This window comes from Oncorhynchus gorbuscha, unplaced genomic scaffold (assembly GCF_021184085.1).
Source record: "Oncorhynchus gorbuscha isolate QuinsamMale2020 ecotype Even-year unplaced genomic scaffold, OgorEven_v1.0 Un_scaffold_7271, whole genome shotgun sequence".
Lineage (NCBI taxonomy): Eukaryota > Metazoa > Chordata > Actinopteri > Salmoniformes > Salmonidae > Oncorhynchus > Oncorhynchus gorbuscha.
In genome coordinates, this window is record NW_025750693.1 from 3126 (window position 1) to 16519 (window position 13394).

Genomic DNA, 13394 nt, shown 5'->3' on the forward strand with positions numbered 1-13394 from the left:
AATGTATTCCACCTTCAGCACCTCCAATAAAATCACTCATTACGGGCGGGTCGGCTGGTCCTTTAGCAGGGGCGGGTCGGCTGGTCCTTTAGCAGGGGCGGGTCGGCTGGTCCCTTTGCAGGGCGGGTCGCTGGTCCTTCCCAGCAGGGCGGGTCGGCTGGTCCTTTAGCAGGGCGGGTCGGCTGGTCCTTTAGCAGGGCGGGTCGGCTGGTCCTTTAGCAGGGCGGGTCGGCTGGTCCTTTAGCAGGGCGGGTCGGCTGGTCCTTTAGCAGGGCGGGTCGGCTGGTCCTTTAGCAGGGCGGGTCGGCTGGTCCTTTAGCAGGGCGGGTCGGCTGGTCCTTTAGCAGGGCGGGTCGGCTGGTCCTTTAGCAGGGCGGGTCGGCTGGTCCTTTAGCAGGGCGGGTCGGCTGGTCCTTTAGCAGGGCGGGTCGGCTGGTCCTTTAGCAGGGCGGGTCCCTCAAACCCTGACAAACCTCTCACTACTAGTCTGCCCCTCGCTCTCTGTCTCTCTCTTTCGCCTCTTCCTCTCTCTCGCTCTCTGTCTCTCTCTCTGTGTCTCTGTCTCTCTCTCTGTGTCTCTGTCTCTCTCTCTGTGTCTCTGTCTCTCTCTCTGTGGCTCTGTCTCTCTCTCTGTGGCTCTGTCTCTCTCTCTGTGGCTCTGTCTCACTCTCTGTGTGTCTGTCTCACTCTCTGTGTCTCTGTCTCTCTCTCTGTGTCTCTGTCCCTCTCTGTCACACTCTCTGTCACACTCTCTGTCTCTGTCACACTCTCTGTCTCTGTCACACTCTCTGTCTCTGTCACACTCTCTGTCTCTGTCACACTCTCTGTCTCTGTCACACTCTCTGTCTCTGTCACACTCTCTGTCTCTGTCTCACTCTCTGTCTCTGTCTCACTCTCTGTCTCTGTCTCACTCTCTGTCTCTGTCTCACTCTCTGTCTCTGTCTCACTCTCTGTCTCTGTCTCACTCTCTGTCTCTGTCTCACTCTCTGTCTCTGGCTCACTCTCTGTCTCTGTCTCACACTCTGTGTCTCTCTCTTTTGCCTCTTCCCTTCTCTGTCTCGCTCTCTCTGTCTCTTCGGCTCTCTCTGTCTCTTCGGCTCTCTCTGTCTCTTCGGCTCTCTCTGTCTCTTCGGCTCTCTCTGTCTCTTCGGCTCTCTCTGTCTCTTCGGCTCTCTCTGTCTCTTCGGCTCTCTCTGTCTCTTCGGCTCTCTCTGTCTCTTCGGCTCTCTCTGTCTCTTCGGCTCTCTCTGTCTCTTCGGCTCTCTCTGTCTCTTCGGCTCTCTCTGTCTCTCTCTTCCTCTCTCTCTGTCTCTCTCTTCCTCTCCCTCTTCCTCTCCCTCTTCCTCTCTCTCTTTCACCTCTTCCTCTCTCTCTTTCGCCTCTTCCTCTCTCTCTTTCGCCTCTTCCTCTCTCTTTTTCGCCTCTTCCTCTCTCTTTTTCGCCTCTTCCTCTCTCTCTTTCGCCTCTTCCTCTCTCTCTTTCGCCTCTTCCTCTCTCTCTTTCGCCTCTTCCTCTCTCTCTGCCTCTTCCTCTCTCTTTCGCCTCTTTCTCTGACTCTTTAATCTCACCTAATGACTCCCATTCATCCTCAGCTTGAATCTCACCACATGTATTTCCCCAAGAAAACAAGCTGTTGCTCATTCACCCTTTTCCCAGTGAATCTCTCTATTCATCAATTAGTGAATACTGTTGCCAAAACACAGTGGGTGGGGGGTAAACCCTGCCAAAACACAGTGGGTGGGGGTAAACCCTGCCAAAACACAGTTGGTGGGGATAAACCCTGCCAAAACACATTGGGTGGGGGTAAACCCTGCCAAAACACAGTGGGTAGGGGGTAAACCCTGCCAAAACACAGTGGGTGGGGGTAAACCCTGCCAAAACACAGTGGGTGGGGGGTAAACCCTGCCAAAACACAGTGGGGGGGTAAAACCCTGCCAAAACACAGTGGGTGGGGTAAACCCTGCCAAAACACAGTGGGTGGGGGTAAACCCTGCCAAAACACAGTGGGTGGGGGTAAACCCTGCCAAAACACAGTGGGTGGGGGGTAAACCCTGCCAAACACAGTGGGTGGGGTAAACCCTGCCAAAACACAGTGGGTGTAAACCCTGCCAAAACACAGTGGGTGGGGGGTAAACCCTGCCAAAACACAGTGGGTGGTGTGTTGGTCTCTCTCTCTCTCTCTCTCTCTCTCTCTCTCTCTGTGTGTGTGTGTTGGTCTCTCTCTCTCTCTGTGTGTGTTGGTCTCTCTCTCTCTGTGTGTGTTGGTCTCTCTCTTTCTGTGTGTGTGTTATCTCTCTTTCTGTGTGTGTGTGTTGGTCTCTCTCTCTCTCTCTCTGTGTGTGTGTGTTGGTCTCTCTCTCTCTCTCTGTGTGTGTGTGTTGGTCTCTCTCTCTCTCTGTGTGTGTGTGTGTTGGTCTCTCTCTCTCTGTGTGTGTGTTGGTCTCTCTCTCTCTCTCTCTCTCTGTGTGTGTGTGTTGGTCTCTCTCTCTCTCTCTGTGTGTGTGTGTTGGTCTCTGTCTCTCTCTCTCTCTGTGTGTGTGTGTTGGTCTCTGTGTGTGTTGGTCTCTCTCTGTGTGTGTGTGTTGGTCTCTGTGTGTGTTGGTCTCTCTCTCTGTGTGTGTTGGTCTCTCTCTCTGTGTGTGTTGGTCTCTCTCTCTGTGTGTGTTGGTCTCTCTCTCTGTGTGTGTTGGTCTCTCTCTCTGTGTGTGTTGGTCTCTCTCGTGTGTGTGTGTGTTGGTCTCTCTCTCTGTGTGTGTGTGTGTTGGTCTCTCTCTCTGTGTGTGTGTGTGTTGGTCTCTCTCTCTCTGTGTGTGTGTGTTGGTCTCTCTCTCTGTGTGTGTGTGTGTTGGTCTCTCTCTCTGTGTGTGTGTGTGTTGGTCTCTCTCTCTGTGTGTGTGTGTGTTGGTCTCTCTCTCTGTGTGTGTGTGTGTGTTGGTCTCTCTCTGTGTGTGTGTGTGTGTTGGTCTCTGTGTGTGTGTGTGTGTGTGTGTTGGTCTCTCTGTGTGTGTGTGTGTGTGTGTGTTGGTCTCTCTGTGTGTGCGTGTGTGTTGGTCTCTCTCTCTCTCTGTGTGTGTGTTGGTCTCTCTCTCTCTCTGTGTGTGTGTTGGTCTCTCTCTCTCTGTGTGTGTGTTGGTCTCTCTCTCTCTGTGTGTGTGTGTGTTGGTCTCTCTCTCTCTGTGTGTGTGTGTGTTGGTCTCTCTCGTGTGTGTGTGTGTTGGTCTCTCTCTGTGTGTGTGTGTGTGTTGGTCTCTCTCTCTCTGTGTGTGTGTGTTGGTCTCTCTCTCTGTGTGTGTGTGTGTTGGTCTCTCTCTCTGTGTGTGTGTGTGTTGGTCTCTCTGTGTGTGTGTGTGTGTTGGTCTCTCTGTGTGTGTGTGTGTGTTGGTCTCTCTGTGTGTGTGTGTGTGTGTTGGTCTCTGTGTGTGTGTGTGTGTTGGTCTCTCTGTGTGTGCGTGTGTGTTGGTCTCTCTCTCTCTGTGTGTGTGTGTTGGTCTCTCTCTCTCTCTGTGTGTGTGTTGGTCTCTCTCTCTCTCTGTGTGTGTGTTGGTCTCTCTCTCTCTCTGTGTGTGTGTTGGTCTCTCTCTCTCTCTGTGTGTGTTGGTCTCTCTCTCTCTCTCTCTCTCTCTCTCTCTCTCTCTCTCTCTCTCTCTCTCTCTCTCTCTCTCTCTCTCTGTTGGTCTCTCTCTCTCTCTCTCTCTCTCTGTGTGTTGGTCTCTCTCTCTCTCTCTCTCTCTCTGTGTGTTGGTCTCTCTCTCTCTCTGTGTGTTGGTCTCTCTCTCTCTCTCTGTGTGTGTTGGTCTGATGGATAAGGAAGTGTCATGTTATACTACCTGCTGTAGTAATTGGTGTGAATGCTCTTTAACAGGTGATTAACGCGGCTCTGGCTCTAGCTGCCAAGCCCAACAGTAAGGTTGCCCAGGACAACATGGACCTCTTCAAAGAGTCCTGGGAGAAGCAGGTCCGCGTTCTCACTGACGCCGTCGATGACATCACCAGCATCGACGACTTCCTCTGTGTGTCCGGTGAGTAGGAAGGGGGCGGAGCTTTCTTTTCAGGGCTCATCTCATTTGCATGCCAATACATATTCACTTTGAGAATATTCTCTTGAGTGTGTGTGCTTTGCTAGAATGTAATATTATATATGGTCAAAGGTAGTTTTGTAATATTATATATGGTTAAAGGTAGATTTGTAATATTATATATGGTTACCCCATGACAACTCATAGTTTCCGTAGGGTCGCCAGCGAGCTCGGGGGGTTTAGTTTACCCCATGACAACTCATAGTTTCCGTAGGGTCGCCAGCGAGCTCGGGGGTTTAGTTTACCCCATGACAACTCATAGTTTCCGTAGGGTCGCCAGCGAGCTCGGGGGGGTTTAGGTTACCCCATGACAACTCATAGTTTCCGTAGGGTCGCCAGCGAGCTCGGGGGGTTTAGTTTACCCCATGACAACTCATAGTTTCCGTAGGGTCGCCAGCGAGCTCGGGGGGTTTAGTTTACCCCATGACAACTCATAGTTTCCGTAGGGTCGCCAGCGAGCTCGGGGGTTTAGTTTACCCCATGACAACTCATAGTTTCCGTAGGGTCGCCAGCGAGCTCGGGGGGTTTAGTTTACCCCATGACAACTCATAGTTTCCGTAGGGTCGCCAGCGAGCTCGGGGGGTTTAGTTTACCCCATGACAACTCATAGTTTCCGTAGGGTCGCCAGCGAGCTCGGGGGGTTTAGTTTACCCCATGACAACTCATAGTTTCCGTAGGGTCGCCAGCGAGCTCGGGGGGTTTAGTTTACCCCATGACAACTCATAGTTTCCGTAGGGTCGCCAGCGAGCTCGGGGGTTTAGTTTACCCCATGACAACTCATAGTTTCCGTAGGGTCGCCAGCGAGCTCGGGGGTTTAGTTTACCCCATGACAACTCATAGTTTCCGTAGGGTCGCCAGCGAGCTCGGGGTTTAGTTTACCCCATGACAACTCATAGTTTCCGTAGGGTCGCCAGCGAGCTCGGGGGTTTAGTTTACCCCATGACAACTCATAGTTTCCGTAGGGTCGCCAGCGAGCTCGGGGGGTTTAGTTTACCCCATGACAACTCATAGTTTCCGTAGGGTCGCCAGCGAGCTCGGGGGGGTTTAGTTTACCCCATGACAACTCATAGTTTCCGTAGGGTCGCCAGCGAGCTCGGGGGGTTTAGTTTACCCCATGACAACTCATAGTTTCCTTAGGGTCGCCAGCGAGCTCGGGGGTTTAGTTTACCCCATGACAACTCATAGTTTCCGTAGGGTCGCCAGCGAGCTCGGGGTTTAGTTTACCCCATGACAACTCATAGTTTCCGTAGGGTCGCCAGCGAGCTCGGGGGTTTAGTTTACCCCATGACAACTCATAGTTTCCGTAGGGTCGCCAGCGAGCTCGGGGGTTTAGTTTACCCCATGACAACTCATAGTTTCCGTAGGGTCGCCAGCGAGCTCGGGGGTTCATAGTTTACCCCATGACAACTCATAGTTTCCGTAGGGTCGCCAGCGAGCTCGGGGGTTTAGTTTACCCCATGACAACTCATAGTTTCCGTAGGGTCGCCAGCGAGCTCGGGGGTTTAGTTTACCCCATGACAACTCATAGTTTCCGTAGGGTCGCCAGCGAGCTCGGGGGTTTAGTTTACCCCATGACAACTCATAGTTTCCGTAGGGTCGCCAGCGAGCTCGGGGGTTTAGTTTACCCCATGACAACTCATAGTTTCCGTAGGGTCGCCAGCGAGCTCGGGGGTTTAGTTTACCCCATGACAACTCATAGTTTCCGTAGGGTCGCCAGCGAGCTCGGGGGTTTAGTTTACCCCATGACAACTCATAGTTTCCGTAGGGTCGCCAGCGAGCTCGGGGGTTTAGTTTACCCCATGACAACTCATAGTTTCCGTAGGGTCGCCAGCGAGCTCGGGGGGTTTAGTTTACCCCATGACAACTCATAGTTTCCGTCGCCAGCGAGCTCGGGGGTTTAGTTTACCCCAGCGAGCTCGGGGGTTTAGTTTACCCCATGACAACTCATAGTTTCCGTAGGGTCGCCAGCGAGCTCGGGGGTTTAGTTTACCCCATGACAACTCATAGTTTCCGTAGGGTCGCCAGCGAGCTCGGGGGTTTAGTTTACCCCATGACAACTCATAGTTTCCGTAGGGTCGCCAGCGAGCTCGGGGGTTTAGTTTACCCCATGACAACTCATAGTTTCCGTAGGGTCGCCAGCGAGCTCGGGGGTTTAGTTTACCCCATGACAACTCATAGTTTCCGTAGGGTCGCCAGCGAGCTCGGGGGGTTTAGTTTACCCCATGACAACTCATAGTTTCCGTAGGGTCGCCAGCGAGCTCGGGGGGTTTAGTTTACCCCATGACAACTCATAGTTTCCGTAGGGTCGCCAGCGAGCTCGGGGGGTTTAGTTTACCCCATGACAACTCATAGTTTCCGTAGGGTCGTAGGTTTACCCCATGACAACTCATAGCGAGCTCAGCGAGCTCGGGGGGTTTAGTTTACCCCATGACGCGTTCTGATTCCTCTCCTGCTGTTTGTTCTGTAGGAGTTGAGATTCAGAACCCACGTGTCTCTAATCGTCCCTCTATGAATAAACACTGGGTGATTCTTCCTGTCCAGAGAACCACATTCTGGAGGACGTGAACAAGTGTGTGATAGCGCTGCAGGAGAAGGATGTGGACGGGTTGGACCGCACGGCCGGCGCCATCCGTGGCCGCGCCGCCAGAGTGGTCCATGTGGTCACGTGTGAGATGGACAACTATGAACCTGGAGTCTATACAGAGAAGGTTCTGGAGGCCACCAAGCTGCTCACCAACACAGGTAACATCTGTCTCTCTGTCTCTACCGGTGGTAGTCTCCCTACCTCCTCTCCCCCTGTCCCGTTCCCCCTCCCGCTCTCCCGTTCCCCCTCCCGCTCTCCCGTTCCCCCTCCCGCTCTCCCGTTCCCCCTCCCGCTCTCCCGTTCCCCTCCCGCTCTCCCGTTCCCCCTCCCGCTCTCCCGTTCCCCCTCCCGCTCTCCGTTCCCCCTCCCGCTCTCCCGTTCCCCCTCCCGCTCTCCCGTTCCCCCTCCCGCTCTCCCGTTCCCCCTCCCGCTCTCCCGTTCCCCCTCCCGCTCTCTCCTCACCCCTCTCCCGCTCTCTGGTCTCTCCTCTCCTGCCCTCTCCTCACCCCTCCCGCTCTCTCCTCACCCCTCTCCCGCTCTCTTCTCACCCCTCTCCCGCTCTCTCCTCACCCCTCTCCCGCTCTCTTCTCACCCCTCTCCCGCTCTCTTCTCACCCCTCTCCCGCTCTCTCCCCTCACCCCTCTCCCGCTCTCTCCTCACCCCTCTCCCGCTCTCTCCTCACCCCTCTCCCGCTCTCTCTCCTCACCCCTCTCCGCTCTCTCCTCACCCCTCTCCCGCTCTCTCCTCACCCCTCTCCCGCTCTCTCCCCTCACCCCCCTCTCCCGCTCTCTCCTCACCCCTCTCCGCTCTCTCCTCACCCCTCTCCCCGCTCTCTCTCACCCCTCTCCCGCTCTCTCCTCACCCCTCTCCCGCTCTCTCCTCACCCCTCTCCCGCTCTCTCCTCACCCCTCTCCCGCTCTCTCCTCACCCCTCTCCCGCTCTCTCCTCACCCCTCTCCCGCTCTCTCCTCACCCCTCTCCGCTCTCTCCTCACCCCTCTCCCGCTCTCTCTCCTCACCCCTCTCCCGCTCTCTCCTCACCCCTCTCCCGCTCTCTCCTCACCCCTCTCCCGCTCTCTCCTCACCCCCTCTCCCGCTCTCTCCTCACCCCTCTCCCCGCTCTCTCCTCACCCCTCTCCCGCTCTCTCCTCACCCCTCTCCCGCTCTCTCCTCACCCTCTCCCGCTCTCTCCTCACCCCTCTCCCGCTCTCTCCTCACCCCTCTCCCCGCTCTCTCCTCACCCCTCTCCCGCTCTCTCCTCACCCCTCTCCCGCTCTCTCCTCACCCTCTCCCGCTCTCTCCTCACCCCTCTCCCGCTCTCTCCTCACCCCTCTCCCGCTCTCTCCTCACCCCTCTCCGCTCTCTCCTCACCCCCTCACCCCTCTCCCGCTCTCCCTCTCCCGCTCTCCCCTCTCCCGCTCTCCCCTCTCCCCTCTCCCTCTCTCCTCACCCCTCTCTCCTCACCCCCTCTCTCCTCACCCCTCTCCCGCTCACCCCTCTCCGCTCTCCCCTCTCCCTCTCCCCTCACCCCTCTCCGCTCTCTCCTCACCCCTCTCCCGCTCTCTCCTCACCCCTCTCCCGCTCTCTCCTCACCCCTCTCCCGCTCTCTCCTCACCCCTCTCCCGCTCTCTCCTCACCCCTCTCCCGCTCTCTCCTCACCCCTCTCCGCTCTCTCTCACCCCTCACCCCTCTCCGCTCTCTCCTCACCCCTCTCCCGCTCTCTCCTCACCCCTCTCCCGCTCTCTCCTCACCCCTCTCCCGCTCTCTCCTCACCCCTCTCCCGCTCTCTCCTCACCCCTCTCCCGCTCTCTCCTCACCCCTCTCCCGCTCTCTCCTCACCCCTCTCCCGCTCTCTCCTCACCCCTCTCCGCTCTCTCCTCACCCCTCTCCCGCTCTCTCCTCACCCCTCTCCCCGCTCTCTCCTCACCCCTCTCCCGCTCTCTCCTCACCCCTCTCCCGCTCTCTCCTCACCCCTCTCCGCTCTCTCTCTCACCCCTCTCCCGCTCTCTCCTCACCCCTCTCCCGCTCTCTCCTCACCCCTCTCCCGCTCTCTCCTCACCCTCTCCCGCTCTCTCCTCACCCCTCTCCCGCTCTCTCCTCACCCTCTCCCGCTCTCTCCTCACCCCTCTCCCGCTCTCTCCTCACCCCTCTCCCGCTCTCTCCTCACCCCTCTCCCGCTCTCTCCTCACCCCTCTCCCGCTCTCTCTCACCCCTCTCCCCGCTCTCTCCTCACCCCTCTCCCGCTCACCCCTCTCCCGCTCACCCCTCTCCCGCTCACCCCTCTCCCGCTCACCCCTCACCCCTCTCTCCTCACCCCTCTCCCGCTCTCTCCTCACCCCTCTCCCGCTCTCTCCTCACCCTCTCCCCGCTCTCCCCTCTCTCCTCACCCCTCTCTCCTCACCCCTCTCTCCTCACCCCTCTCTCCTCACCCCTCTCTACTCACCCCTCTCTACTCACCCCTCTCTACTCACCCCTCTCCTGCACTCTACTCACCCCTCTCCTGCACTCTACTCACCCCTCTCCTGCACTCTACTCACCCTCTCCTGCACTCTACTCACCCTCTCCTGGTCTCTCCTCACCCCTCTCGTGCCCTCAACTCACCCTCTCCTGGTCTCTCCTCTCCTGCCCTCTACTCACCCTCTCCTGGTCTCTCCTCTCCTGCCCTCTACTCACCCTCTCCTGGTCTCTCCTCTCCTGCCCTCTACTCACCCTCTCCTGCCCTCTACTCACCCTCTCCTGGTCTCTCCTTTCCTGCCCTCTCCTCACCCCTCTCCTCACCCCTCTCCTCACCCCTCTCCTCCTCTCTGTGGAAAGGGTTTCTAGCAGTGCAGTTATGTCCCTGGTTATTGGTTGGATATAAAGAGCTGATGTAATCCCACACATTTCCATGGACTCTGTGTGACTCTGTGTGTGTGACTCTGTGTGTGACTCTGTGTGTGACTCTGTGTGACTCTGTGTGTGACTCTGTGTGTGACTCTGTGTGTGACTCTGTGTGTGACTCTGTGTGTGACTCTGTGTGTGACTCTGTGTGTGTGACTCTGTGTGTGTGACTCTGTGTGTGTGACTCTGTGTGTGTGACTCTGTGTGTGTGACTCTGTGTGTGTGACTCTGTGTGTGTGACTCTGTGTGTGTGACTCTGTGTGTGTGACTCTCTGTGTGTGACTCTGTGTGTGTGACTCTGTGTGTGTGACTCTGTGTGTGTGACTCTGTGTGTGTGACTCTGTGTGTGTGACTCTGTGTGTGTGACTCTGTGTGTGAGACTCTGTGTGTGTGACTCTGGGTGTGACTCTGTGTGTGACTCTGGGTGTGACTCTGTGTGTGACTCTGTGTGAGACTCTGTGTGAGACTCTGTGTGAGACTCTGTGTGAGACTCTGTGTGAGACTCTGTGTGAGACTCTGTGTGAGACTCTGTGTGTGACTCTGTGTGTGACTCTGTGGGTGGTTTGGCTGAGTAGCCTGTTGGTGACCAGTATCGTGTTGAGACCTGTCATTCTGCTGTTTTGCTGGGTTCAGTAGATGCAGCATTTGATTAGCCTTCTTCCTGCCACCTCCACCAGTCATGCCCAGGTTCACAGAGCAGGTGGAGGCAGCGGTCGAGGCTCTGAGTGCCAACCCCACACTCCCCGTGGACGAGAACGAGTTCATCGATGCCTCCCGTCTGGTCTACGATGGAGTCCGCGACATCCGCAAGGCCGTGCTGATGATCCGGGTGAGTGTACACGCTAGACAACCACGTAGTGCGCTATTCAATGAGCCCTATTTATCCTGTTGTCATAATCATGTGAGTCGACACACTAACGACACCGTGCAATGTTTGTTTCTCCTTCACTTAAAATGGCTTATGGTAGAGAGAAATGAACATTGAATTCTCTGGTGGACTTTTCCTGCAGTCAGCTTGCCAATTACAATCTCCCTCAGAAACTTGAGACGTCTGTGTCATTGTTGTGTGACGACAACTGCGCCGCTAAGTGGCCTTTTATTGTCCTCCGTACAAGGTGCACCTGTGTAATGATCATGAGCCTGTCCATGCGAGCGAGCCCGTACGTGATCTCAAATAGCTGATGCTATTAATACATTTATTTGATGGGGATTTGGCCTTACTGCTATTAACCCGTAGAAATGCATTGAATAACAGATTCATACACAACACATGGTCCCCAACAGAAACTAAAGGAAGCTTGTTCTGAGTCGACTATCTGAGAGATTTCAGATCAGGAACATATTTAGATTTTTTTTTCACATTTAAACCATTATTTGTTTTTAATGCACTAAACTACTCCTCCAACCTGTCGTCTGCCCCCTCCCTGGGGTGTCTGACAGGACGGCCACCCTCTGGGTCCGAGACGTCTCTGGACTGGTAGAGTGGGAGGAAGAGGGACATTGCGGTGACTGATGGGCTCAGAGGCGTTACTGTAGACAGCAGGAGAGAGAAGAGCCGTCAGGGTTACCTAGACATATAGAGTAGGTAGGATCAGTCAGGGTTACCTAGACATTTAGAGTAGGTAGGATCAGTCAGGGTTACCTAGACATTTACATTTACATTACATTTAAGTCATTTAGCAGACGCTCTTATCCAGAGCGACTTACAAATTGGTGCATTCACCTTATGACATCCAGTGGGACAGTCACTTAACAATAGTGCATCTAAAACTTAGGGGGGGTGGGGTGAGAGGGATTACTTAACCTATCCTAGGTATTCCTTAAAGAGGTGGGGTTTCAGGTGTCTCCGGAAGGTGGTGATTGACTCCGCTGTCCTGGCGTCGTGAGGGAGTTTGTTCCACCATTGGGGGGCCAGGGCAGCGAACAGTTTTGACTGGGCTGAGCGGGAGCTGTACTTCCTCAGTGGTAGGGAGGCGAGCAGGCCAGAGGTGGATGAACGCAGTGCCCTTGTTTGGGTGTAGGGCCTGATCAGAGCCTGGAGGTACTGAGGTGCCGTTCCCCTCACAGCTCCGTAGGCAAGCACCATGGTCTTGTAGCGGATGCGAGCTTCAACTGGAAGCCAGTGGAGAGAACGGAGGAGCGGGGTGACGTGAGAGAACTTGGGAAGGTTGAACACCAGACGGGCTGCGGCGTTCTGGATGAGTTGAAGGGGTTTAATGGCACAGGCAGGGAGCCCAGCCAACAGCGAGTTGCAGTAATCCAGACGGGAGATGACAAGTGCCTGGATTAGGACCTGCGCCGCTTCCTGTGTGAGGCAGGGTCGTACTCTGCGGATGTTGTAGAGCATGAACCTACAGGAACGGGCCACCGCCTTGATGTTAGTTGAGAACGACAGGGTGTTGTCCAGGATCACGCCAAGGTTCTTGGCGCTCTGGGAGGAGGACACAATGGAGTTGTCAACCGTGATGGCGAGATCATGGGACGGGCAGTCCTTCCCCGGGAGGAAGAGCAGCTCCGTCTTGCCGAGGTTCAGCTTGAGGTGGTGATCCGTCATCCACACTGATATGTCTGCCAGACATGCAGAGATGCGATTCGCCACCTGGTCATCAGAAGGGGGAAAGGAGAAGATTAATTGTGTGTCGTCTGCATAGCAATGATAAGAGAGACCATGTGAGGTTATGACAGAGCCAAGTGACTTGGTGTATAGCGAGAATAGGAGAGGGCCAAGAACAGAGCCCTGGGGACACCAGTGGTGAGAGCGCGTGGTGAGGAGACAGATTCTCGCCACGCCACTTGGTAGGAGCGACCTGTCAGGTAGGACGCAATCCAAGCGTGGGCCGCGCCGGAGATGCCCAACTCGGAGAGGGTGGAGAGGAGGATCTGATGGTTCACAGTATCGAAGGCAGCCGATAGATCTAGAAGGATGAGAGCAGAGGAGAGAGAGTTAGCTTTAGCAGTGCGGAGCGCCTCCGTGATACAGAGGAGAGCAGTCTCAGTTGAATGACTAGTCTTGAAACCTGACTGATTTGGATCAAGAAGGTCATTCAGAGAGAGATAGCGGGAGAGCTGGCCAAGGACGGCACGTTCAAGAGTTTTGGAGAGAAAAGAAAGAAGGGATACTGGTCTGTAATTGTTGACATCGGAGGGATCGAGTGTAGGTTTTTTCAGAAGGGGTGCAACTCTCGCTCTCTTGAAGACGGAAGGGACGTAGCCAGCGGTCAGGGATGAGTTGATGAGCGAGGTGAGGTAAGGGAGAAGGTCTCCGGAAATGGTCTGGAGAAGAGAGGAGGGGGTAGGGTCAAGCGGGCAGGTTGTTGGGCGGCCGGCCGTCACAAGACGCGAGATTTCATCTGGAGAGAGGGGAGAAAGAGGTCAGAGCACAGGGTAGGGCAGTGTGAGCAGAACCAGCGGTGTCGTTTGACTTAGCAAACGAGGATCGGATGTCGTCGACCTTCTTTTCAAAATGGTTGACGAAGTCATCTGCAGAGGGGGAGGAGGGGGGAGGGGGCGGAGGATTCAGGAGGGAGGAGAAGGTGGCAAAGAGCTTCCTAGGGTTAGAGGCAGAAGCTTGGAATTTAGCGTGGTAGAAAGTGGCTTTAGCAGCAGAGACAGAGGAGGAAAATGTAGAGAGGAGGGAGTGAAAGGATGCCAGGTCCGCAGGGAGGCGAGTTTTCCTCCATTTCCGCTCGGCTGCCCGGAGCCCTGTTCTGTGAGCTCGCAATGAGTCATCGAGCCACGGAGCGGGAGGGGAGGACCGAGCCGGCCTGGAGGATAGGGGACATAGAGAGTCAAGGGATGCAGAGAGGGAGGAGAGGAGGGTTGAGGAGGCAGAATCAGGAGATAGGTGGGAGAAGGT

The 13394-nt window shown here is 55.6% G+C and overlaps 1 protein-coding gene across 1 annotated transcript; it reads left to right on the plus strand.

Annotated features, from left to right (window-relative positions):
- Nucleotides 1–3840: 3840 nt before the first annotated feature.
- LOC124029685 (catenin alpha-1-like) lies at nt 3841–10392 on the plus strand (the record flags this gene model as incomplete). Its single annotated transcript, XM_046341311.1, has 3 exons — nt 3841–4019; nt 6618–6818; nt 10216–10392. Coding segments are annotated over exons 1-3 (475 nt in total), but the record flags the coding sequence as incomplete, so codon positions are not given.
- Nucleotides 10393–13394: the final 3002 nt, after the last annotated feature.